The sequence below is a fragment of the Pundamilia nyererei genome, unplaced genomic scaffold (assembly GCF_000239375.1).
Source record: "Pundamilia nyererei isolate P.nyererei 1_Seehausen unplaced genomic scaffold, PunNye1.0 scaffold00040, whole genome shotgun sequence".
In the NCBI taxonomy this organism is placed as follows: Eukaryota; Metazoa; Chordata; class Actinopteri; order Cichliformes; family Cichlidae; genus Pundamilia; species Pundamilia nyererei.
In genome coordinates this window covers 755045-782485 of record NW_005187441.1, presented here as the reverse complement: position 1 = coordinate 782485, position 27441 = coordinate 755045, and the positions used below count along the sequence as shown (strand labels likewise).

Sequence of the window (27441 nt, the reverse complement as noted above, 5' to 3'; positions counted from 1 at the left end):
TGTGTGTGTGTGTGTGTGTGTGTTTGAGATATCCTGCCCTGCTTTCTCTGCATTGGACTAATGATACTGTGGCTTGTTTTTGTTTTGTTCATTCAACCTTATTACATAAGCAGTGACTGTAGCTACTCCAGGGGTTTTTTGAATTGGACAAGCAATCTGTTTGTGCCACTGCCACTGTGTGTGTTTGTGTGTGGTTTATGTGTGTGTAAGTGGCGTGGTACAGCACAGTTAGAGCTAATCACTTTCAGCGTTGAGGATCACAAGTTGACCTTTGGCTCTACATCCGTCCCAAATAACCCTTCACCCTTCGGTTCACATCCTAAGAAGATCCAGGGTCTTCCATCTATCCCTCAGTCCACTACACTCATGCACACACGCACGCACACATACAGTGCACAAACGCCTTAATCCTACTGTACAGTGAAAGTGCACAGCCCCCCTCCCTTCCCCCTTATTGTTGTGGCCTACTTTGGTCCTACTCATGCGTGCTTAACCCTTTATACAGCCCTGACTACCACCCCACACAAAGTCACGTGCTGCTGATGCTGTTACCACGGCTACAAGGGGAAGACTTATGATGGAAGCCCCCATTTCACCCTTCCCCAAAGCCCACCAGTAGCTCAGTGGGGGCAGAAAAACAGTGGCAGCCAATCCAGTGTTAAGATGGGAGCATAGAGAACCTTGGGGCATTGGGTCTCCTCCATGACCGCTGCTGACCGCTTCTGTGGCATCTGGGGGTTCGGGTGGTGGTGGAAGAGGGCGCAGCCTACGGCAGGGACCCCCGCCCAAGTACCAGACATAACACACTGGCCTTGCGTGTCTCTCTGATGCTATCATGCTGATTGGACGCGTCAGTGATGGCTGTTACGGCTGATTGCAACTTGTTTATTCCTGAAAAACCCATGAGCCCCATCCCATGCCGAAATCACGCTCACGTAATTAACCGGCAAAAGGTGAATTAAAGTCATGAATAAATAAATCGAGCACAAAAAAAAAAACAAGAGCGCTTAAGACTGATCAGCGATGAGGAAAAACGCGTACCCGGAATGAAATAACGAGACATTATCAGCAACCGCGTGAACGGCTTTGATCACAAACAGCAGGAGGGCTTTTTTTGGCATCTGCATTTTTTTGTATGTGTGTGTGTGCTGAAGATGAAAAACAATTGATAATGGTAATTCATTTAACAACAACAACACAACAGAGGCATCAGTCTAAGAAGAAACATTCCTCTCGAATTGTCTCTCCGGATATATAAAAGTGTCAAACCACAGCATGCCAAGAATGCTGTTTCTCCTTTTCTTGGGTCTTCCAGTTGTTCACAGTGTTGTTGTTGTTGTTGTTTTTGTTGTTGTGGGTTTTCAACCCTTCCCCCCACACCCTTGTGTAGCGTGCCCCTTCCGCTACACATCTACACAGGCATGCATGTACACCGCCCTTCCCCAGATGCCTCGGGAGAGATTTTCTTCAATGGAAACCGTGAGCCGAACTCAAGCGTGGGGAGGTTACACGAGAGATCTGCTCGCGACTGTATACGAGGAGTGAGCTGTATGTCAGGCGGAGACAGGCAGGTGAGAGAGAGGAGGGTGAGGCAGGTTTTGATGTGCGGCAGACGCAGAGGTGAGCCCTCAGCTAGAGTTGTATGTCGACGCCAGGCGAGACAGAGGGTTGAAAGAGTGAATGAACACAGGCCCGGCGCGTCGCTGGGTGGAGGAGGAGAGGAAAGGGGTTGCCCTGACACAACGTGTGGAGCTGCCGCTACTACATCAGGCACTCATGTGCAAGAATCGAGTGGTTTCTACCCAGCAACTCGCCCTCTTACCCCCACCCCACCTCCAATCACACTGACACACACTCTCACTCACTCACACTATGACCTCCCGCTCCTTGCCAGAAGACAGCTCTCGCCAAATGGCAGCTCATGGTGCGATGCAAGCACCAGACAGGCACGTGTGTGTGCGCAGGCATGTGTGTGTGTTTTTAAGACATGAGGGGGTGACAGAGGGAGGTAGAAAGGGGCGAGGGGGACTTGTTTTTGGCGTGTTCATACACTGTGAGCTAATGAGCAGTGACGCAAAGAGAAGGTGCATATGCGCACACTCGGCAGAGCATCGGCACGTGACGTCGCGCGAGGGCGACAGCTCCTCGAGTAACAGACACGGCGTGTTTGGATGGGCGGTGGAGTCAAGCTGCGCTCAGATTGAAGATTTCACCAGCAGGACTCCGCAGACTTGCTTTGCACTGTGACCCAGTGAGAAACAAGGCCAGTGTGTTACTGGGTCTCACACATGCAGACACACACCTTCAAGCACGCACACACTGAGGGAAAACAGGCAGCAAGAAACGGGTCGTGTGAGCAAAAACGTACATGCGAAGAGGAGCATTCGCAGGAGATGTGACTCATGCGTACTGCGCAGTTCATTTGCTGTCGTTATGATCGCATTACAGACACATGGAGATTGATGCTGCTTACTCCTACATTATAACTGTACACTTAACACACAGAGCTGAGGTCAGTGGTTGAAGGGATGGGGAGATCTTGGCTGTAAATTACCCTCACATTTCAGCATCCCTACTTCTGTGTGTGTGTTTGTGTGTGCGTACAGGCAGCCAGGCAACTGATCCACGGGTGTTTTGATGTAGCGGTGTGTGTGGGAGTCGACACAAGGGGTTGAATGCCTGCTTTTAACGCGTGGGGGGGAAGACTCATACATTTTTTTTTGTCAACATCTCAACTGTCAACTGTGACATGAATGTATTGGTGCCAGGTAAATCAATAGGAAGATATATGCATCATTGCACTCAGCTATATATGTAAGCACTTTTTTTAAATGTGAGGCTTTGGCAGGAAATGAGAGAAAACGGGATATAAAGAATCTCTCACAAAATGGGGAATACAAATAGAGATATGGTATACGTCTCCTGGGTTTTCCTCCCTCTGTCTCTATGCTGATTAGGGTCAGCTCTCTGCCATTACCAAATGTAGACACCGGGAGGGGGGGTCAGAGCAGCACAGTCGACCCCTCAGCTTTTCATAGGGCCGCCTGATAATAAGAACCGGTGCCTCCGAGGAATGCTGCCGAAGGAATGTTCCACTAACGCGTCTGTGCTCCTAAACGCCGCCTCTACGAATATGAATCTGGTTATCAAACGCAGCCCTGGCAGCTCCCTGAGACAGTGCAGTGCTTGCCTGGATGCGGCGCCGCTTTCTCAGGTTTGAAATCCACCAGATGCCTCCTCCCGTGAGCCTCTTCAACCTGACCTCCCAGCTTTCCAGTGGAGTCAACGATGGGAAAAATGCTTCTAGCTTAGGCTTGTTTTTCCTTGCTGGTAGTGACCGGCCAGGCGCATTTGTCTGGGAAAGGAAACTGAAGTGAAATGCGTCTTTAAATGAATTTACCTTCAACGAGTCATTTCAGCAGGAGAGAAGTAGCAAAAAGAAAAAAAACACACAATGTCCAGTTTAAGTGCGCTTTAGTTCTAGAGGAAGAGCTGCGATTTGTCCCACGTATCTTAGCAGCGTTGCCACGTGAGGATGTGTGTGTGTCCGGTGAGCATGAAAATAGAAATGCATAAAGATGTACGACTGAACGGAGCCTGCATTGTAAAGATAGAACTATTTAAAGGGTGAGCGAACTCAGGCTCGGAAAATAAACACAGCTTATGAATGAGGCAGCGCGTGTGACATTTGTGTGAAGACCTGTCTATTTGCCGTGTGTGTGCGTGTGTGTGTGCTGGATTGTCAGCTCTCTCCCGCCTCATTGATGTGCCGGTCCATAAACACTCGGCCGTGACTCAGGCTCCCCAGTGGACCGCGGAGCAGTGGCTGATGGGTAGATGATCTGAGCCACACAGCTGCTGCCGCTCAAGGTGAGCCGCCCAGGGCGCATAAATCTGCATAGCTAATGAGGAGCCGCCGCAAAGGGCCCACTTAGAACCATTACACAACTTTTGTGGTATGCATGAGCGAGGTGTGCGAGAGAAAGTGAAAGACACGCGCACACACAGAGTGCAAATGAGACCCAAAAAAGGGTAGAAATTTTAAATATATGCTCTAAAGCAGGGGTCCGTCTTTAAAGGTGGAATTTTTTAAGGGCTCAAGTAAAGGCTGGGTTTTGCAGTGCACTGTCATTGTTTGAGAGCACAGACGTGGTATGAATTTAAGGGGATCGTGCACAAAAAAAGAGCTCTAAGCCTGCTTGCGTTGCATGATGCAAAATTAGAAATGCCCAGTTGAGCATTTGCTCGCTCTGTTGGGTTTTTTCCCTCCTCCATCTACAGCCACGAGTCGTGCACGTTCGTGTCCTTTCACCACCGCAGCTACTGTAAAATCCCAGCGGGGCTGTCAGTGACGAATGAGCTTCTGAAACACCTTCTGCAAGTCAGATGAGATACCGCCACGTGATCGATTGCTCCTGCTCGTAACGCGACCATTATGGGTTTTTGTTTTTGTTTTTCACTCCCGACTCTAAATATCCTGTTATCCTTGTGTGTCTGCTTAGGCTCGGAATTCTGCTTCCGCAATTTCACCAGCCCTACCGGCATGATCGAGTCCCCGGGGTTCCCGGATAAATACCCTCACAATCTGGAATGCTCCTACATGATCATTGCCCCGCCCCACATGGACATCACGCTCACCTTCCTGACCTTCGATCTCGAGAACGACCCCCTGCTGGTCGGAGAGGGTGACTGCAAGTACGACTGGCTGGACGTGTGGGACGGTCTGCCACAAGGTGAGCGCACAGACACACACAGAGACACACAAACAGATGTCGGAATTTCTCAGCGTGAGCGTAGACACACTGGAAAGACACCCTGTCCTCACCTTTTAACGTGCGTGGACAGCCTCATTTCCACATGCACATTCCTACACTGAAATCTGCATAGCAGCCTTCAATTTCCTGTGCAGGCATCCCTCTCTTTGATGTAAGCTCTTACCGTACAGTCCATCCCATTACATGGGAGGGGGGGGGGACTGGACACCCCTGAGGAGCAATCTGTTCCCATGGTTCTCTTCCCTCTCCATAATAACAGCCCGTTCCTAACCCCCCTCGTACTTTCCTCCCTGTCCTCCATCCTTATCACCTAGCACTTCCTTCCTCCCCAGGGTGAGCGAGAGTGACGGCCACGATGAGTATCTGCTTGTATGCAAAGAGCCGAGATCAGAAAGTGGGAATGGGAGGGGTTTGGGGGAGAAAAACATTTGAGGATGTTATCAAGGGGCTTTGATAGTGACCGCCATAGGGTAATGCTAGTTGCTCTGTAGCTGATGAAAGCCACATTAGTAGTGGTGAGTGGTTCATTTCTCACCTCTTTGCCGAGTTCCTTTTCTTCTCTCTCTCTTTTTCCTTTTCTTTTTGAAAATATGAAGCAGGGTGGGGGGGGGGGAACCAAGGATTTGCTCTAATTATTCCATTTTCAGTCGCTAAGAAGGGATCCAAGTGGATTTAAAATTCCAATTATAGCCTTGAATTTAGGAGCTTTGATAGCTGAAAACAATTTATACCATTCAAAGTTGAGAATTAGGAGCAAATTAAAGTGTAACCCAGTTCCAGTGAGCCTGAGTTTCCTTGGGCGTGAAAGAGGGACGGGAGACGAGGCGGAAGGGTGAAGAATTTTTGTGTCTGGAGACCGTTGTAATCCTTAATGTTTGTGAGTGCGTGCGCGCATGTGTGTGTCTATGCGTGTGTGAGTGCTCGTCTGCAGCTGATCCCAGTGCAGCTTGCATTAAAGCAAGGGATTCCATTCCCTCTCCTGCTGGGTTCTGGCTGAGACACACACATGGCAGATGGAGGGATGGACAGGAGAGTTAAGGGAGAGAGGAATGAATGGAGGAAGGGGAGATGGAGGAGAGGCATGCTGTGAGTCATTAGACAACACTTACCGAAGCAGCATGACCACTGGAAACCTGTCTTTGCAGTGCTGGATTTCCTTTTTTTTTAATCTTATAGGAATTATCACATGTGCGTGCTTTTTCTGATTTTTCTTCCTTCCTTGAATGTAGCATCATACAGAAAAAGCAGTAAATGTTGAGTTTTTCAAAATAACAGCACGAATGTTTCTTTTAAAATCATTTCTTTGCAATATGACTGTATAAACATGCATTTCGTGTGTGTGCAGTGGCTCCTCTGATTGGCCGGTACTGCGGGACAAAGATCCCCCCAGAGATCCAATCGTCCTCCGGCCTGCTGTCCCTCTCCTTCCACACCGACATGGCTGTCGCCAAAGACGGCTTCTCCGCCCGCTACAACATGACACAAAAAGAAGTCTCCGACTGTGAGTGCACCATCACTTTAAGAGCGCACGTGTGCGTGCATTTGTGTGTACAGAGTGTAGGTTTGCTTACCTGCTTTTATTCCCAACTCGATTTTCTCTCTTTCACCGCTTTCGTCTCTGTCATCTCTGCTGACACTCGTCTTTCTCTCTTCATCTTTTTTCTTTTTCCTCCTCTCCTCTTACCCTCTCGATCTCTTCAGCCGTGCCTGCTTTAATGCTATTTCAATCTCGGAGCGCTCCCTCGCCCCTCTCAGCCTATTTTGCGCTCTCCTAAGAGAGCATGATTTCTCAGAAGCGGGCTCATACTATTTTCTTTTAGAATATAAATTAACTCAACCTCAATTTAACTTCACTCACCTGTTGGGCTGCTTTCTGCCTCTCATTGTCTTTTCTCTTTGTGTCTGCCTGAGTTTAACTTCACGCCTCTTGTTTTTTCGAGCTCTGTGCCCCTCATGCCTTCTCTTTCATGTCTGCTAAACCGTTATATTCAGTTATATTCAATGCAAACATAGCTGACGTTGCTCCCTCTTCTCCCGTCAGCATTTCACTGCAGCATGGCGCTGGGCATGGAGTCGGGGAAGATCAGCGACGACCAAATCACGGCCTCGACGTCCTTTTACGACAATCGCTGGCTGCCGCGCCAGGCTCGCCTCAACAACGACGACAACGCTTGGACGCCGGCAGAGGACAGCAACAAGGAATACATACAGGTATCACTCCGCGAGGTTCAAGCAGGCCTACGCTGTCGAGATCATTCGATGTCAGCGGCAGCTCGCAGCAGCTGACGGATCAGCTGGTACCCTTTCATGCATTCAGTCGGCAAATGTCAACTATTTAAGTCGCTTTAGCCCACCTGCAGTTGTTTCGTACCCCAGAAAGAAGTCGTGCTGCTTCTTTCTTTGCCTTAGGCTTTCCATGAATGTACGTGGAAGGGGCAGAGAGGTTCCATAACAGAGCCGTGCCACCAAATATAAATAACCGCGCATTTGAGCTGTCTCGAGGGCCCGGGTGTTTAAGAAACTTTTAAATGCAGTTGGTTTGCTCTGGTAGAAATCTGAAGGCGAATATTTGATTTAAGGCACAAAGTCTACAGCGGGTCGACACTGATATCTGAATCAGCGATGCGTTAACTCGCTGGTGACAGTAAATTTGTCTCGGTGATACTTGCGGAAGAAGGCTCGGCGAAGAAGGCTCTCACGTACAGTGGGGGACACACAGAGGTGCTCACACATAAAGGGAATGGAGGAACTGTGAACCGATGATAAGGAAGTGCTTCCACACTCTCCATCTTTCCTGTCTCGAACGCGTGCATAGGCAGAGCGCGGAGGAGAGCGGCAAGAAGGCCGTGATTGATGAAGGTGCTCTTCAGGAATGCATCCGAACACTGTGCCATTGATCTTTGCCTCCAACCATTCCTCCCCTTACACACATCACAATGTACACACACACACACACACACACTCATAGATACCACCTAGGCTTCTTCAGTAGAAGGCCACAATCTGCTGCTGCTGCTGTGTGAGCAATAGACTTGCAGCTGCTCGGCTATCTGCATCAGCCCGGAGCACATCAATCCTGCAGTCTACGGAGCTTTCTCTGCCGCTATTCTATTTTATTTCAGTTCATGAAAACAAGTTTTATACATTTTCCCCCTTTTTTTCCAGGTGGATCTTCATTTCCTCAAGGTTTTGACCGGTATTGCCACACAGGGTGCCATATCCAAGGAAACGCAGAAGTCCTACTACGTCACAACCTTCAAGCTGGAGGTCAGCACCAACGGAGAGGACTGGATGGTGTACCGCCATGGCAAGAACCACAAGGTAGAGCATTAAACGTGTTTATAAGTAAAAACGAAGCCTGAAATGGTCCAACGGGCAAGCTCGCTTTAAAGTGAAGCCGAGCATCCACGCTGAACGCCGTATTTACACCTCCGAGATGTTCTCAAACAACTAAGGGTGTTGTGTTCGCTCGAGAGCCATATCAATGGCATCAGCGGACGCTAAATTCCTGAAGGAGTCTTTCCCCTTCTAAGACTGTTTATGAACCCGAGTCATGACCTCAGTCATGAGTTGGAGAGAAAGGGAACGGGAGGGAGGAAGAGATAGAGAGAGGAGGGGAACCTGACAAACAAGAATAATGGAGTCCTCTGTGTGCCCTTATCTGGGACCGCTATTTATCATCTTTCTCAGCCTAACTCACACACACACACCTGGGGGTTGTGAAACCCTCTGGAGGCCGGCCAGGTGTGGACTGAGCAAATTTGCGCCTTGAGAGATTCGCAGCATTACTCTCCGAAATCGCTCCCATTTAGTGCTTCGATCGAGCCTCGTTAAATCTGCGTTTGATTGCCTGCTCGTTGTTACTTATATACACACAATGGCAGGTTGTTGCCATGCCGTGACCTGCAGACAGCCTGTTTCCAGGGCATTTAAACCTTGTCCCTCACATCTGGTTTAAGGTCACTGTGGATTTCAAACAAAAAAATAGAGAGTGGCAAGAGTGGGCGTGTGTGTAAAGAGGGGTTAATCCACACTACCCGCACAGACTGGGATTCCCCACCCCCCCTCATCCTTCTGTGTGTGCCAGTGATTGGTTTGGGTGGGGCCAGTGGGGGGTATTTGATGTAGAGATTATTAAACAAAATGTGGATTTGACACAAAAGTCAACATCTGTGCAATTTATTAGAACCCCCAGAAACACACACACACACACAATTGAGAGGACCCCCTCCCTTTCTTTAAATAACCTCTGGCTGATCTCTCTGTCTGGAGATCTGTGAGTGTGAGCGCATACGTATATGATGTGTGCCTGTCTGCGGCGTGTAATCTGAGTCCGGTAATCCGTCTGAGCAAAAACTGCTCGGACACTTTGAGACACGGAATCAGACAGATGCTTAGGCATGCATTTTGCATTCGGGAGAGAGATATTAGTGGCGCTACGCTGCTTTGAAAACAGCGTTTTGTTAGCTTTTAGAAAACCGTAAAGGCGGTAGGAGGATTGAAGATCTGTGAAAGATAGAACAAAATCTGAAAAATGTACGTTTTCTAAAGAAAATGGTGAAAACCCGACAAACAAAAGTCTGAGGAAGCAAAGTCAGGGAATAATGCCTGCTGCTTTTTCTAATTGGACACTACTTAATCTACATAAAATGCAGAATTGATTAAGCATACCATCTGCTTCTGATGATAAAGAAATACGACAGCTACAGCATTTACTGCATGCATGATAGGGCTCTAAATTCAAACTCTACAAGGATTTATTGCACACTCTCCCTCCTCTTATGTATAATAAAGAGGCATCTCAGATTGCGTTACATAAAACCTGCTCTTTGTGTATTTGCCGACCACAGAGAGAGCCGTCTAGGAGAGTTTGCAGCCACGGTTTTTACCTCGGACTTCGTGATGGTGAAGCCAAAGAATTCGCTTTACTCTTCGTGACCCTCGTCAGACAGGTTCCCTTCTGTTCTCCAAAGGCTGCAGTTGAATCTTTCCGTGACTGCTAATCCACCACTGGTGTTTTACAAACTCCCGGTTAGCCTGTCCTAAGCCCCCCAAAGAGCCCTTAAGTGGTTGAAGCTCAGTTCTCGTCAGGGGTCCTGTAATGACTGGGATTTGGTTCTTCTAATTGTCATTTAGCAGTGAGCTTGAAGCTCGTGCAGCTTTGGACAGGAGCGTGTAGACGTGTCATTAGTGTGTGTGTGTGTGTGTGCGTAAGGTTGAGGCACGAGTGTGCCTGTGCATCACGTATGAATCACCCGTGAAAGAAAGGGCCAGCTTGGTGGTTCTTACCTCCCCGTGTTTGTTAATGGAAGACAGCTCTCTGACACGATGCGTCACTTTTTTGATGTGTTAACAAAGGATGAAGGGCTGAATGCTCCTAAGAAGAAAAGGGAAAGTAATGTGGGAAATTAGAGCGATGCAGAAAGGTGTAAAACACACCAGCGCTGCACATTAATCACCTCAATCACACCACCAGGTGTGGGCGTTTCTGTCAATTTTATTAATTTTTTTCCCAAATATTCTGCATGCCATCGCATTTTCAATTCGACACCCATGTGACTTGTTAATTCTAAGTCACATTTCTCACATATGCGCCTCATTACTTGATGAGATGCGAAGACACTCAGGAATTGCATATTTCGCACACTTACACGTAGACGCGAGCTTCGCAACGACTTTTTTCTTCTGTTTTGTTTTGTTTAAATAGACGCGCACGCTACCGCGCCCAAACTAATTAACATTTAAAACACACGCTGTCACCTGTCTGTGAAGAAAATCCCAGGCGTCCCAGTGCTAAGCAAGCTTTGTGCTGCTGAAAGGCACTGTATGTGCTAAATCAGTCTAACGCTGACACACACATAGTAACATGGAGGAGAGGGGGTGAAAAGTCAGCCTTCAGCTTTCCTTCCTGCACCTCCATCACACTGTAGAGTAGAAGAGAATAGAATAGCCTTTTATTACCTTTGTAGCTCTCAGGCTAGCGGTGGACATATCGATCGATCAGGTGGTATCGCTAATACTGGCCCTGTATTCACTTGGTATGCGATCGATGCCCACATTTGTAGTATCCCACAGCACTAGCTCGGGCACAAACACACAGGCTTTGTTTTCCGCTTATTCTACATGCTGATGCGTATTAAAAACAGCGTGTGCGTGTGCCGACACACAGCGAGACACAATCGGTTACATCGGCACCAAGCAGGAGGCTTTGACCAGAGGTGGTGTTAGGGTCACGACGTCAACCTTTGCACGCGCGCACACACTCGCCTCAGCCTCTCTTAGAGCTAGTTGTAGAGAGCGGCCAGCTGGAACCAGTTTCTACTGTCAACATCTTCATAGTGAGAGACAGGGGAAGAGAGCCAGGGGGGATGAAAAGTGTAATGGACGGAGAAAGAGGCTTGGATCAGGAGAACAACATGGGAGTGAAGAAAGAAAAAAAAATGGCTGGAAAACAAATAATGGCTTGTGCAGAGAGCTTGCCACATCTCCCCCTGGTGCCATCATGTTGCAGAAAAACACTGACAGAGGAAGGAGATGTGTGCCAAAACAGCGCAGAATGGATGGTAAATGAATCAAGCTATGATGTGTACATCCATCCGCACCTCACTTTCCAGGAACAAGCGCTCTAACAAGATCCAGCGAACCTTTGCCTGCTTTAAGATTGCACATTACATTTCCGTGCTCTGTTTGCTTAGAAATGTCAGGAGGATGTTTACTATAATACAAACACGCCCATCGCGGTGACCTGGTTCTCTGCAAAAGTCATCAATAGTTAAACACCCGTGGTGCCTGGGTTCTGCCGATGTCCGCGAAAAAGAGGCCTGACCGTCACATGTTGCTATGCGAGCGCGTAATGGGGTCTTCGTTATATTTTAATGACTCTCGGCTCACTTGGAGACACAACATGACAGCATCAATTATTCAGCCCACCTCGAAAGCACGCTCATGTGAGGGGAGGGACCCGTATAGACACACACATTAAAAAATAAAACCCCAAAATTCCAGTTGTTAGGCAGATTGGAGGTGGCCCAGACACCAACCACACTGACCGCCCTTCCTGTTGCTACAACTTCCTTTATTTCAAGTTGGCGAAAAAGTAACCAGGTTACCAACGAGTTAGTCAATGAACAACCATCTGCTTCCCATGGCCGTTGACCTTTAACCTTAGAAGTAATGGGTGAGGAGTGGGAGACCACTCAGGTATCCTGACAATAGAGTGGAGGAAGTCGTGAGAACCGAGGACACTAAAGACCAAACCGGCAACTCTTCCCTGCCCTTGTCTTTCTGTGCTCTTTCTTCTAAGTTTGCTCTCTCTCCACTCACATCCATAATAATTTGCTTTTTAAAAGGAAAATAAAAAGAGCCTCTGGAGATGATTCGTACTGAGAAAATTATTCTTTTTGTGTCAGTAATGTTGGCCACATTCCCAGGTTTTATCCAAAGATGAGTAGGAAAGAAAAGCAGCTGGCAGTGTTGCAGTGCATTGACTGATGGCCTTTTAGCAACGTTGGGCATTTTGAAACATTTCTGGGAAGCTGAAGCCCACAGATATTTTACAGTCATTCCTCAGTCTACCCACTTCTATTGACCGAAACGCACTGCTGTTTTATTTACGTGGCATTTATTAAAGTAAACTTTGTGCCAAAGTTGGAACTTCACACAAAAAATAGTGTTCGTTAGGTTTTTTTGTGTTGTTTTTTTTTTGCTTGGTTTTGCATTTCCAGCTTCTTCCCAAATGAGGAAATTCCACTGAATTTTCTCATTTTGGCTTATTATGTGATAAATGCTTGGATGAAGTATTTCCTGTTACAGTCAATCTGCTCGTTGTTCTTTTCCTCCCTGCTCGTCACCACTCCCTTCATATTCCTAAGTTATGTCCTCTGCCCTCCATTCAACCTTTTTCTGTCTGCCGCTCCCTTCTCCCGCACACCCTCGCCTTTTCTGTCATTAACCATCCTTCTGAGGACGCGCTTCCTTTCCCCCGCAGTCATTTTCGGTTTTACTACCTCACGTGCTGCTCTTTGTCTCACATACTCGGCATCTGGGAGTGGGAATGATGGGGCGGTTGTATTGCAAGGCCTGCCCTCCATCGTGGACGCGCACTGGTGTTTACATAACCCCCATAACCACATCCCCTGTTTTGCCTCTTAGGTAAACATAACAGCTGTCTATCCTCGATCCAGCAGCAGATAGAGCAGCGATAGGCCCGCTTATCTGTTCAAACACTCACAGCGCTTTGTATTATCAGTGTGAGCTCCACTTGATTTAATCAGGCCATGCCCAAAATCAAATAAAACCCCCCGAGAAGGATTTTAGAAATGATATCACTCGTATTCCCATCGGTTATGGAATTTCTGGAATATCATTTTTTAGAGTTAGGGGAATTTTGTAAATGGGTCAAACAGAAAGCAGACTTTAATGATTTTAAAAAAAATATTATCAAAAAATCAAATTTTTAAGGCTGTGGTAGAGTGCTGAGGTTTGATCTCAATTAAAGTAAAAGAAAACTCGTGTAGGGACCTTTTTTTTAGGCATGATGCCTTTTAATCTTTAATTCAGCCGCTTGTAGCAGTTGTCTTCCCATCTCTCCATTGTGTGCGGCAGCTGTGATGCGGCGTTCCTATCAGCTGGCACGGTCAACCGCAAACAGAGAGTGAGTGACACTTAACAGTCACTCAGTTAAAAGACGCTCACCCTGCTTATCTGGGTGCGTGGGATGTGACCGTGTTTGTGTGGGCTCCTGTGGTTTCCTGCGTCTGGGTGTGCGGTTACAGTGAGTAGCCGCCAACAAGAGGAAGAAAGGCATACGGGAGGTGTGAGGAGACATCAACAGTGCGGTCTGGACGAGGAGATTTATGTAGAAAATGGAGGTTTTTGAGATGAAGGGATTCAGAGCGATGTGGGCTCGAGAGTGGAGGGAAGAGGATGCGGGGAAGGAAAGAGGAGGAAGTCACAATTGAGTGTTCCCATCCGATTCTCTCGAGCATCACAGGCGATTGCACGCTTTTCTGCCCACAAGAGGAAGTAACTTGACCACCGCGGTTACATTTGCCCTCTGACCCCTCCACCCTCGCTGCCCCACCCCGCTGCCTTACGGGAGGAAAGGAGCGGTTCAGGGAGAAGTGAATGTTGATGCTGTGGAAGCGTCAGGAAGTGAATTTCACTCGCATCCTGCCCACCTGGACAGACTTCCTGCCTCCGGCGGCTAATCATGTTCTGTCGTGTCAGGTCAACTCTCCCACAGCTTCCTATGACCACCAGTGCAGAGGTGTGTGGAAGTCGATAGATGTCGATAGGGTGTGTGTGTGTGTTTGAGGAAATCTCATCCTTCGATGGGCTTTCCCAGCCTCCCGGTGCTGAACCTTCGACCCTAAAACACATCGACAGCTGCGCTGGTGACACTGGATCCGTGTTTGGGTTGTCTCTGCTTTGTCCGGCCTGCCACTGTGTGTGTGTATGTGTGTGTGTGTGTGTGTGAAGCCAAGCGAAACTGTGCACTGTGGGTGGGTGTTCAAACAAGAGTGTGTGTGTGTCTAACTGAGAAAGAGAAATAAGACAGCACAGCTAAGTTACAGCACATCTCCTCCTGATGGTAACCAACCCTTTTTTGCTTGTCCTCTGTTTGCCTTTGGTGTCCAGATTTTCCACGCTAACACAGATCCGGCCGAAGTGGTTCTCAACCGCGTCCCGCAGCCGGTCTTGGCCCGGTTCGTTCGGATCCGACCACAGACCTGGAAGAACGGCATCGCCCTTCGTTTCGAGCTCTACGGATGCCAGATTACAGGTGCGTTCGTGTGCGTGTGTGCGTGTCACGAAGCAGTCAAGTTGCCAGAATCATCCCGCTTTGCATTCATGGCTTGAACAGAACTTTTCGTGGGTTTAAATCAGTAATCATGCACCAGCTCTATCCTCTCGGTTCAACCAACACAAAGCACTGTTTTAAAATCTAACTTGTTCTAAAAAAAAGAAAAGAAAGAAAAACCCATCAGCTTTAACGACATTTAACTTCCTAAACCTTAAAGGGCCGGATCAAACACACACACGCATTCAGACATAAATGTGTATTTATACTCTCTCCCACAATCCCTCTTGCTGTGTTTTAAACATGGCAACCCTCGGGCTAATTAAAGGAAGCTTCTGCTTCTATTCTTTCTTCCAGAGGCACCACCAGTGTCATTTTCTTCTTTCAGTGCTCTCCCACTCCTTCTTCCCCTCTGCTCGCTTTTCTGTCTCTGACTCCCTCAACGCTGCCACCCCCCCACCGCCACCACATCCCATTTTTCCTCTCATGGTTTTGGAGACTTTTTTTTTTTTGATGTGCCGTCTTTGCTCCGTGAGCTCCTCTAGATTGAGAAACGAGTACCGATCAATCATTCATGGCTCCCCGTTCACTCTTACATCAGAAACTGTGATTCGCCTCAGCCTCAACAGCTGCTATTGGAATAACTATTAGCTCTTACAGTACAGGTGCTTCAGCACACAGGCGCTTTCTAAATATAGCGCGTGACCTCAAAAAAAAAGCAGGCACACCTCTTGGAATATACACAGACCCTTCCCACACGTACGCACAGTCACACGTTTTCCGTCTCCTGCGCTTTTTATTCATTATTTACATCTCCTGCATTTGCGGTGACATAACAGCATGAAACTTTGATCTGTGTTCTCTTAAACCGTCAGCACTACTAACATCTCCCCACATCTCTTCCCCTCCGTCTCTCTCGACGCCCTCCGCGCTCATCCAGCGCCGCTCGTCTCTCACTCCGCCTACCTCCGTCCTTCCCCCTCTCCCACTGTTTGTCTCTGCAGGCGACTCATCTCTGCGTTTCTCTCTCCTTTTCCCAGCCTCCCCAAGCCGTCATCTCCCGCTCCAAGTCTCCTTCTCTGCTTTTATTTTCACCCCCGTCACCACTCTTTCTTTCCACTCTCTACTTCTCTGTCTCCCCGCTCCTTGTATCATACCTTATTTTTATCCCCTTAATCCTCATTTCTCTCTCACACATACTCCCTCAGCAAGTTATTTTCACTTCTACTCACCCATCCGTATCTGAATGAGTTTCATTTCCGAGCGCTTTGACGTGTACATAAAACTTTCTCTCAGTCGGCGAATGTACATAAAATGTGTGCCGCATAATGAGCAGACGAGCTATTGTACAGAATATAAAGAAACAATGCACCGAACAGCATTATATGGCGCTCAGGGTATTTTTTTGTTAGATGTGAGATGTGAGAAGCGTGCATGCAAAGCAGACAAGTGTGCCCATTCAGCAGCAGACTTAACATATGCTTTTATCTCACTAATGGCAGCCTAATTGCATATTGAACATGAAGCGGTAGCGCTTTGTTACACATCTTATTTTTCTCTTCCCTCCATTCTCTTGTCTCTCACCTCATCTTTTCCTGTTTGTTCCAGTCTAAACTCTTAATGCTCAGTGGCCAGCAGTGTGATCCTGCGGCGAAGCCTAACAGCTCCCCGGTGGGAAAATGTGTACCAGCACAGCGTTAGGCGGTCTCTTCTTCCAAGGAAACTAAAGAAGTCTCTAACCCTCTCTGCCTTTCCCCTCCAGATGCTCCATGTTCAGACCTGCAGGGGCTGATGTCCGGCCTGCTCCCCGATGCCCAGATCTCAACCTCATCCAGCAGGGACGTGGTGTGGAATCCCGGGAGCACCCGTCTCGTGGCCAGCCGCTCCGGCTGGTTCCCTGCTCCTGCGCAGCCACTGGCTGGAGAGGAGTGGCTGCAGGTAGACTTTGCATTTATTGTGCATTACTTTAAAGCAATGATGTTAGCATACACCTTTACCTTCTAGTTAAGTTAAAACGCAGTCACAGAGCACAGCTGCCATAAAAACATAAGCATTGTTCTTATGCATGAGTCCCCCCCCCCCAAAAAAAATGGCTACCCGGAGTTTTTCCTTTCCACTGTTGCCAAGTGCTTTCTCATAGTGTGATTGTTGGGTTTTCTTTCTATAACTGTCTTTATCGCACAATATAAAACACATTGAGGTGTCTGTTGTTGTGATTTGGTGCTATATGAATAAAACTGAACTGAATTGAATTAAATTATAAATCTAAACTCTACAGGTGGACCTGGGTTTAGCCAAGACAATGCGCGGAGTCATCACCCAGGGAGCGAGGGGAGGAGACGCAGGAAGTGGAGCGGCCACAGATAACCGGGCATTTGTCAGGAAGTACAAAGTGGCACACAGCCTGAATGGGAAAGATTGGAATTTCATCATGGACAGCAAGACTAGCTTACCAAAGGTGGGTCAGGGGAGGCGGGCAGATGAAGAGCGGTGCTCTTGTGTGTTTTTTTTACCAGTTCAGTAACCACTGCAGTGTTGGTTTTTTTTGTGCAGATCTTTGAGGGGAACACACACTATGACACCCCAGAGCTCCGGCATTTCGAGGAGACAGTGGCCCAGTATATCCGACTCTATCCAGAGCGGTGGTCTCCGGCAGGCATTGGGATGAGAGTGGAGATTCTGGGCTGTGACCTTCCAGGTAGGACGCTCGGCCGTGGTCTGTTTGACACAGGATCATTTTATATACATATATGATAATTTGCTGCCTACAGTATTCCAGGCTGAATTATTTGCCCTGCGCTGTAATGAACTCTAACCAGAAGTGAATGGACCTTGAGGAAGGTGGCTCACTAGAAAAGCGAGCCTCACATTAGATATGCATGAGAGTCATTAGAGGATGCCAGAGGTGAAAAGAGACACCCCGTGTGAGCTGAGAAAGGGAAACTGATAGCACCCTTGAAAAGTAATTATTTCTGATTTATTTCTGATATTATTACACCGGGCTTTGTGTTAGGTTGTCTTTAAGTATCCACAAGCACCGTGAGCGGCAGGCAGTGGACAGAGCTTGGTTTAAATGAATGTATCCCCAGAGAGAGAGAGTATTTATCAGTTCACTCTCCAGCGTGGTCTGTTATCCAGATGTGAAAGTGCTGTCGGATCATACGCGCTATCATCAGCACTCACGCACATATGGACCTTCACTGTTTACCACTCCCTCTGTGCCTGAAAAGGACGACTGGGCAGTATAGCTCAACATTTACAACAGCGCTTAAACATGAGTACATATGCATGTTTTGACACACGTTTACCCCACGCGCCACAGGAAACGAGCAAAGTGTTCATGCATGTTCTCTAGACATGTACTTTATTACACAAGCATGTCAAGCTACGCTTTCATTAGGACGATTTATGTGCGTTTGTGCGCTCCCACAAGACCTGATGAAGAGCACAGTTGAAGAGCGATTGTCATTATCGCCTCTACTGCACGTCCAGAGAGCTAACAAAGTAACCACAGAGTCTACAATATAAATGTAAATGTGCACAGGTCTGTTTGCATGTGCCTCGTTGTGCAAAGATGCAGCACCCATATTTTCAATCCATCATTATGTACAGTTAAAAAAAAAATGAACAGAGGGAAGTCCCATGCAGTTTATGATTGCTGCTTAAAGCTTGCTGCTCTAAACACCTGGTCCCTGGTCATTTTATCCTCCCCTGGAGCTCCTCCAGAGCACAGGAAACAATGTGTTTTACATTAGCTGCTGCCTGATGATTGACATGTGGAAAGCAGAGCACAGAAACCAATGAACACTAAACACCAACTTAAAAAATGGGAACAAAATGAAAAAGTATTTTAGGCTTTACCGCTTGACAGAGTTGACTTTCTGAAGATGGAGTGGAGAGTTCGGGGGAAACGTGACACACAGTACTATTGTTAAGGGTCACACATTGTTCACAGACCACCAGAACTCAGCAGGGATGACGGACTACCGCTGACATCCCGTAAATCATTCGCTTCTCCGTCCCCTCTGATTTTTCAGTCGTTCTCTCCAGTCTTCAGCGATGTTCTCGGTTTACTTTTCACCTTATTGTGATTTAAAGTAAGAGGATGAAATTTATCCCCAAATCAACCCCAGCGCACTAAAGCACAATAAGAGCTCTCTCCTTATTCCTCCACATGGTTGCAGTTGTTTCGTTCCCACCCCGAGGCCCAGTGCGTGGGTCTAAAAATGTTTTTTGTTCTTTTTTTTCTTTCTTCGTTTCCATGCCTCCTCTCTTTTCGTCTCCTCCCCTCTGTTACTCATCACTCGCACCTCTTTTCCACGCTCGCTGCTGTTGGTCCTGACTCCTTCAGTTTCCTGCCCCCCCCCCACTGTTGCCACACAACTGACTTGCACACAGATCCTCTACAGTGACTTTTTTTTTTTAGTGTACGTACTCCCAGAATGAAAAATTTATGAGCTCAGGGATGAAATTTTAGAGGGGAAAAAAATCCAGGTAGGCTCATTTCAGTCTTGGGAGCACTGAAAAGTAGAGCTCGCACATGCTCACGCACACACACCTCGAGCTGTCTGTCCTCCCTCCATAATTCGAGTAAACACAGTAGAGCTAGCTTTCAAATGATGATCGCTCTGAACCATTTTTCTCAGTTCGGTCCTATATCATTCCGCCTTTGGAGTAAGCGCATTATCCCAGTGTTTTCACAGCATCCCAGCCTCTGGAATTTTGGCTTCTTTGTTGTTTGTGCTCTTGCATTATTCATGTCATAAGGGAACCCGCCTCCCGTTTGGGGGAGAAAAAAGCAATAACCCTTAACTTAAATGATTAAGTTTTTAAGGTGAAGGCTTGATTTAGCATTAGAGTCCCGCAAGTAGCGATTAGGGCAACTCTCCAGGAAATTAATGCAATCTTTGAAGTGATGGTGCGTCTGTGTGTGTGAGGATGATCCCTGATCTGAGCACTTAACCCCACCCGGCAAAATATCAAATAATGGCTACTTGTCTACCCCATTGTGTTCTTTTGGGGTGTATGTATATCTGCGTGCATGCATCCATCACTCTGTGTGTGTTTGAGTGTATGTGTGTGTGTGCGCGCGTGTGTGTGCACTCAGTACTGCCAGGGAAAGATTTACAGAAAAGCTTTCTACATAATTGAACATTTTTTTCCTCTTCTCTGACATATTGCTGAGTCAGACTCTTTGGAAGTGAGCAATGTCTTTTTTTACAGGGTGGGTTGGCCCTCACGACCGTGTGTGTGTGTTTGGCGACTGCGTGTGCACTGAAAAGCAAGCCCGCAGAAGAATTTGTCTGTGAGCATGTGCATTCGCATATGTGAGCGTGCATCTCGATTATCTATGTCAGCACTGCCCCACCCCCTTCCAGCCGCCTAGGGCCCCCGGTTCTAAGTGTTGGTATCTCATCCCGTGCATGATGATGACTTGCATCATCACCTGCAGCAGCAGACACATTATGTAAGACAACACTCTGCTGCAGAGGGACTGTTCCTGCATTTCAAGGCTCCCTCTCTGCTGTGCAACAAACCCAGCTCTCGCGACACCGTCCTCGCACGCATCAAGGACAGGACTCGGGGCATGGTAGGCAGGTCACATACGTTAACACACATTACCTCCCCCTCGCCTCGCACAAACATACACACCCTGCAAACAGCGCGCAAGTCAGTGCCATTCCCATCGCCCCCCAAAACACTCCTGTCACACCCTGGAAAGGTCAGCACATTTACACTGTGACAAGGCCTGACCTTTGAAAGCATAGAGTACTCAGGAGCTGGGCAGAATCTTAATGGACTCGACTGCGCGCTCTCTGCTTGTGTGTGTTTAGCTGCGGCGCGCGCTCAGGTAATGTGTAGATGGTTTATTTTAACGCCCGCTCCTGAGACTTAACTAGGGGACCCAAAAGGTCAGAATGGAATAAAAAGGCAAACACACACACACAAAAAGCAAAAGACGGCGAGAAGAGCGAACACAAGAGGAGGAATAAAGAGGAGACGCTGAACAAGACGTGGTGGCCCATTTGAAAGTCGGATGGGTGGAAGAGAGGTAGAAGGGTAGAGTTGCTTTCCATGCTTTTGCTTCCCAGTGGACCGGCAGCGATAAGAGTCTCATTAGGTAGTTAATAGCTGGCATAAAGGACGTGACATTAACGCTGGGTTAATGTCAGAAGCAGTCGCCAGCTGTGGCCAGCCTTTTCATCTCTGCCATTTCTCCAGCTGTGGCGCCGTTGCGCTCGTTTCCGCGGGAAGTTCTTTTAAGCAGATCAATTGCGTATTACGGTGTGTTTGTTGCCCTCATTGCTTTTTTCGCAGCCTTTAAATGATAATGGTAGCCTCACAGAAGGAGGAACCTTAACAGCAGGAGGCCTCTAGTACTGCCACTAACAGGCGTTAGACATGCTTAATCCATGTCACGCTTTTTCCTTCTTAGATACTCGTGTGTGTCTGTTCAACCTCCCGTCTCACACACGATCATCAAGCATCCAAGTCTTGGAGTTGTTTAGATGGACTAAATAAGAAAAAGGCAGAGGAAAATGAAATATAATGGGTTTGAGAGTGCACTTAGCCTTTTTTTTAGGAGTCACCGTCGTCAAATGTCTGAATCTATTTGAAGAAAAGAGACAAACAGAAAGAAAAACAAGTTGGCTGACTAAATGTAAATGTGGGAAAACACCTGCATTTTTTATTTTTTTATTATACATCTGGATCTTTGGCTGACCCAAACTCCTGCGTAAATTCCCACAGCTCACCAGGGTCAGCCCATCTGCTCTTAATAACTACGCTTTTATTTTTTCTTCCTACCACTTCACATTCTAGCTGCAGCCTGCTCAACATGTGTGTGTGTGTTTGTGCATTTGACATCTTTTAATGAGCAAACTGCTGGATTATTTATGCCTCTGTGTGTTGTTTGTCTTTCTTTTTGATATATGCGAGATTTAGTTGACGTTAATGGAGGACCGAAAATCATACATTTCACTTTGTGTTTGTTCTCCCTCCTTCCAAGCGCGCATGAGTTATGGAGTGAAGAAGGCCCTCGAATGCACACAGACAAACACGCACAACAGTTCACACAGACAGCAGAGTGGGTGATGGAGTGTGTGTGTCTGTGTGTGCGCGCTTTTAGACCCTTCTTGACAGCGAGAGAGTGGTCCCAGAGTGCGATCATCCCGTCCGAGGTCGAGGGGAGTTTGTTAGACAGAGCCATCCATCAGCCTTAGCGCCAGCCTGTTTTGTGTGTGTGTATTAACATGTGGACATGTGTGCCTGTTCATTTGTGCGTCTGCATATCCGAGCCAGTATGTATGGTAGACAGATTCTGACGCCTGAGCTCCCAGACACAACATGACAAGGGCTCTCTTGGGTTTTCTGTGCCTTCCTCTGACAGGAGACATGAATTAGTACAGTGAGGCGGTTTCAGTACCACGTACGATTTGTAGGCACGTTCTTTGTGCTGAGTTATGATAAAATAACGATAAGGTCATTAACTCAAGCAGCAGCGTTACTGCATTGTCCTGTTAAAGGTGCATGCTAACGAAGACCTTAGCTGTTTTAGCGTAACAAAAATCAACATTCATAAAACAAGAAGTCAAATTTTCCTGCTTCATCTGTGCGACTCTTTTTTGTTTGCTTGGATCAAACAAACTTGTTATTTTGTGTTTCTAATGAGCCAAGTTCACTGTTTCTGTTCTTTGTGCTAATAACTGTCGCTAGCTTACTTTGCTTTCGCCCATTTTTGAAGCCTTTGAGCAATTTTTTCATCACCCTAGCTACGAAACACACTAAATTAAAAAGAAAAACCTTACTTACTTTCTTAGTTACTGCGACGACCCAAACTACGTCTTCTTATCCCGCATTCTTGTTGTCTGCTCTTCTGTGCTGTTTTCTAGACTTTTTATAGCAGCTTATATCAAGAACTCGCTCGGCTGCACTGGCAAGACTTTAAAATTTGCGCTGATGGTAAAAAGCATAATGAACATCCACAAACTAAATAAACATAAGACAGGCACAAGTAATGTCAACAAACATGCGCACATTGATTGCAGATTGAACTTTGAATTGTGACATTTGAATAAAGTATTTGTATAAACCACATAGGTGCCGGCACTCTCAGTGGCATGTCAAAGTTTTATCAAGATTTTTCCGTTCGTCTAGGAGGAGATAGGAATCATACATACATATGCTACTATCATTATATATGATGATGTAAGGGGTGGTTCTGATAGCTACCCCCTAAAAGATGCTCTTCTTTATTGTGTATTTTACTCTTAAATAAGACCATGATTTGCAAAATGAGCATCATGTTCTAATGAAGAAGATATAAAAGTAGTGACTGAGGGCAAAAACTCCTCTCTGCTGTATTAAATCAAGTGAGAAGAGGGGTCATTTTCCCATAGCCATCTATATAATCTTACTCCTTTCTGACCTCCTGCTGAGTGTCAAGAAGACTCCATGACCTGAATGGCTTTCACTTTTTACACCCGGAGACTACCTTTATCTTTTGCATAGTCTATGATCTATGGAGGCACAATGGAGAGTTATTATTAAAGACTTCATTTCCGTCTTGTTGTTTTTTTGCCTTTGTGAGTTTATCATTTCCTCTTTCCCGTTTGTATTTCCTGGCCCTCCCTAATGTGCAGCTCCCAAAGGACATATCGCCACATAAATAATGTCTTTAACAAACAGCAGTTCATTTTGCTGCCCTCTTTACAGTAATACATTGTCTGAAGTTGGCTTTAAGGGGCCACCTTTGACCCAAGTTTCATTATGTTTGTTCCTGCAGAAACCTCAACCCCAGCAGGCACCACCACACCCACGCTGCCAGCTGACGTCGAAACCACCACGGTCCCTGTCACGACTACAGGTGAGACAGGTGTTTAATATGAAAGAGCCAAAGAAATGCTGGATTAATAGCGTCATTAGGAAGCTGTAATAAGAAAGATGAAAGGCCTGAGAAAGCGCTGCATGACATTATGTAGATCAGCTGCAAATGCTCCTGTATCTGAAATGACTTTGATTTCTCACGCCTATCTGCCCTTTGGCTCTCGTTCTTACGCTGCCTTTTTCTCCCTGGCTGCTCTCCACCTCTACAGCGGCCACCTCTCCCCCATCAGACGCCGTGTGTGAGTTCGACCACGGCCTGTGTGGGTGGACGCACGACCCCAACGCCCCGCTGCTCTGGTCCCTGCACAGCAACGGTGAGTCTCCTTAACAGAAATGTGAATATTTGGTCCGACTCCCTCAGTGTTTTTCCTCTGCACAGCATGCATTTAATAGATCTGAAGTTATGTCCGGATGGATTTACAGAACAGTGCAGTTAGCAGCTCAGGTTCACTACGGGAACCCCATTTTCTTTTCTTTTTTCCTTTTTTTTTACTGTGGGGTATCAGCTTTTATGTATGCAGCTTCAAGCAGACTTCTATTTGGGTGCAGAAATTGCACAAGCATGCCGTTTATTCCATCAACTTCCTCGGGTCTAGACAAGACTGCATTTTCTATAATTAAATGGAGTCATTCTCCTTCTGAATCTTCATTGAGTCCCCCCTTTTTCAATTTGATTAAAATAATTCCTTAAATTGAAACCAGTCTAATTTGTCAGCGACGCCGTGCGCCAGCCACGCCGCTCTTTCCGAGTGAATGAGAATGAAAATGAACTGAGGGAATCAGAGGGAGAACAGCCTCCACGGAAAGCGCACACAGCCTCGCATGTGACATGCAGCGGCTCACCTCTGTGTGTCAGAATGAAGTGTCGGCAGGAAGGGGTTAAGACCGAGCGGCTCCAATTAAGTTCAGAGCAGGAGATTCCAAAGACGAGCGGTTATCCCCAGTCGTCCTTTACTGCCCCGCAATTACCTCAGGCACGTCCCACATGATGCTGTGTAGACTTCCATTTACTTAGGCATTCCTTGAAGAAATAATTATTCATTTTCCTCTTACGCATACCCACAGATCAAAAGTCCAGCATTTGGCAGGTTGTTAAAAGGTACAGAAGAGGTTTCCTGCTGGGTTTCTTTTTTTTGCACTATTTATAATTTTTCAGGGTAAGGGATCGTTATCCCAAGATTGTTTTAAAATTCATTGGTCTCGAGCAAGTCTCCATGAAAGATTTAGCATTTCTGCAGCTGGAGAAAATTAAACAAGAGGTCCAGTCTCCCTCCCCCTACACACACACACACACACACACCCAACCTGCTTCAGTGATGTCACCTCGGTCATGTTCAGGAGGACAGCAGATCTCGTAGCAAAAAGGAGGAAATGTTCTTGAAGCGTGACCTCTTCAGGTCATAAAAAATCTATGACGGGGGGGGGCTTCAAAGCGGCTTCTTTCATTAGACAGGCCGTGGTGGCTTTCATGCCTGAAGTATCATTTCCAGCCATTTTGACACGCCGCCCGAGCCTTTGATTTTCCCACGGGGGTCAAAGGTCACGATATCCCAGCCAGCCTGCAGGATCTTTATTTCGCCCCTATCAAATCACTGTTGTAATCCTCTACAGAATTCCCTCACCTCTCCCAGAAACCACAAACTCATCACCTCTTGACCTCACACCTGACACCAGTCATAGTAACAGTAATAACACACAATCCTAGAAATAGCCACCATCTACTCTAATAGTAAATCAGACTTCCTAGTTTATCATGCTAGTACCAGTGTGATAAACTGGGCTTTGTAGACTGAATCATTGTTTTCCTCATGCCAGCAGCAGACCTCTGTGAAATAGATTAATAATGCTCTCTTTTTGCTGTGTCCGGCGTGGCAGCCTCGATTATGAAGCGTCTGCTGAACAAGAGGCACAACAATGGACGGGGGGGGGGCAACAGACTCCACTTCAGTGCGAGTCGATGAGAATGGAGGAAGCTTTGGTGCGCACATTGAAATAAGTCATAAAGAGACCTGATTTCACATCCTCTCCAGTTGTATGCATATATATATGCATATATATATGCATATATATATATATATATATATATATATATATATATATATATATATTTCCTACAGTGACACATACACATTCATTCAAAGCTGCAGAGGGCCAAGGGACACACTGTCACACGCTGTCTTAGGTGTCACACACAGGCGACTGCGACACATGGCGGGCAGAGGGGAGCTGTCAACTAGGAAGAAGATTTATCCCCCCCAGATACTTCCAGTGTGATCTGCTGGACACACGGAGCAAAAAAAGGCTCACTCACTTAGTCACTCAGCAAACCTGAGTGCGGTGGCAGTGGATGCTACTGCACGCCGATTGAAACTTCTTACTCTTGTGGTAGTTTTTCTCTCGCCTATAAAACAGAAAGGCGCTTAATTGCTGGAACACATATACACACAGGCACCAACACACACAGACACACACACAGTTGTTCTTGATAAAGCAGGTGATTTAATCTGCAGATTGTTGATATTGGACTCTTTCCCACCGGGCCCACTTAAGAAATTCCTCAGCAGACACCTCACCGAGCCGCTCTCTCACACGTACGCGGGCATGCACAATGCAATCTGTGCTTCTCGTTCACACAGGCAGTCACTCATACATGCGGTCTCTCACAATGGAATTCGTGTCGCTTTCCAATTTGCAAACTAAACATCCTCTGGTGTAAACAAGTGGAGGGGGATGCATTTCTGTTGGACTTTTCCGTTGGTTAAGTCATTTACCTGAAAGGGAATGAAGAAAAAAACGCCTCAAGGGTCTTGGCTGGAGTTCTGCTAGCACTCAGTGTATGAACGACGCTCTCAGTGGACCTATTCTTCTCTGTGTTTATATTTGTCACATCCCTATTGTTTGGTATGACTATTGTGCTGTGGTGATCCCATTCCTGTTAGCAACTGGTGATTAGTGTCTTGGGTTTTTTTTTTTTTTTTGAACAGTCATGTTGGAAATGTCTAACCGTGTGAAAAGCCATTATGTACATGTGTGCATGTCTATATATGTGTCTAAGTCATGATTAACGACGATAATTCTCTCACTGTACGCACACACGATTCCCTTGTGTATGCGCTCCGTGTTTGCCGCACAGACTAACTGCAGCAGCATCCATTTACAGTGAATATCAAAAGTCTACACAACCATTCATTTTCTCATTTTTTTATTGCCTCGAGGCCTGAATGAAAATCCATTAAATCAGACTTCTGTTTATTTATTTTTTTCATTTTCATTTGACTGCAGTAACCAGCGAACCCAAGGTTAAAACAAAACCCTGCTCACTTTCGGTAATGTGGAGAGAATGCAGAAAGGGCTCAGTTTCACATTTTTGCTGTGAAATTGCTGTGAACAGGAATGTGCATGTGGCAACTTTTATATCACATTTTGGTCCGAGTTAGAAAAATTCATGCTCTATCTTTTCTCATATCTCTTTCCCTTCCAGAGCTCAACAGCTATCTGTACATAGACGCAAGCCTAAAGACTGAGCAGCAGCGAGCTCGGCTCTTGAGCCCCGTGTTGACCGCCGACACTGGGCCCCTGTGTCTAGTCTTCTCTTACCAGATATCGGGGGAGGCCCAGGGCCATCTCAGGGTCCTGGTACAGGACGCCCACTTTGAAGAGACGGTCCTGTGGACACTAACAGACGATCAGGGCCCCGTCTGGAAGGAGGGTCGGACCATACTACCTCGATCTCCTAAAAGCGTCCAGGTAGTGGTTAAACTCTGTGTGCTCATAAAATAAATACTTAAAAAGAAGGCAATTGGGAGATGAAAGAATCAAGCTTCTTACCAGTATTATTGAGTTATATATGAATCAGGCTTTGTAAGCTTGAGTTAGACATTTTAATTACATGCTACCCAGAAAGGGAAAACATTTCTGTTGTAGTTTTATTAGAGTAGGCTGTTAATATTTTCAATCTTAAACACCCCCAAAGCTACA

The 27441-nt window shown here is 46.7% G+C and overlaps 1 protein-coding gene across 2 annotated transcripts in view; it reads left to right on the top strand.

The window, feature by feature from the left end:
* nrp2a (neuropilin 2a) overlaps positions 1-27441 on the top strand; it is a 58424-nt gene that overhangs the window by 21772 nt on the left and 9211 nt on the right. For both annotated transcript variants that reach the window (XM_005730902.1, XM_005730903.1), the window contains exons 4-14: positions 4503-4733; positions 6121-6276; positions 6817-6986; positions 7941-8096; positions 14415-14559; positions 16340-16515; positions 16856-17035; positions 17131-17275; positions 23363-23443; positions 23673-23777; positions 26945-27210. In XM_005730902.1, the coding sequence (XP_005730959.1) occupies positions 4503-4733; positions 6121-6276; positions 6817-6986; positions 7941-8096; positions 14415-14559; positions 16340-16515; positions 16856-17035; positions 17131-17275; positions 23363-23443; positions 23673-23777; positions 26945-27210 (1811 nt within the window). The remainder of the gene's footprint in view (positions 1-4502; positions 4734-6120; positions 6277-6816; positions 6987-7940; positions 8097-14414; positions 14560-16339; positions 16516-16855; positions 17036-17130; positions 17276-23362; positions 23444-23672; positions 23778-26944; positions 27211-27441) is intronic.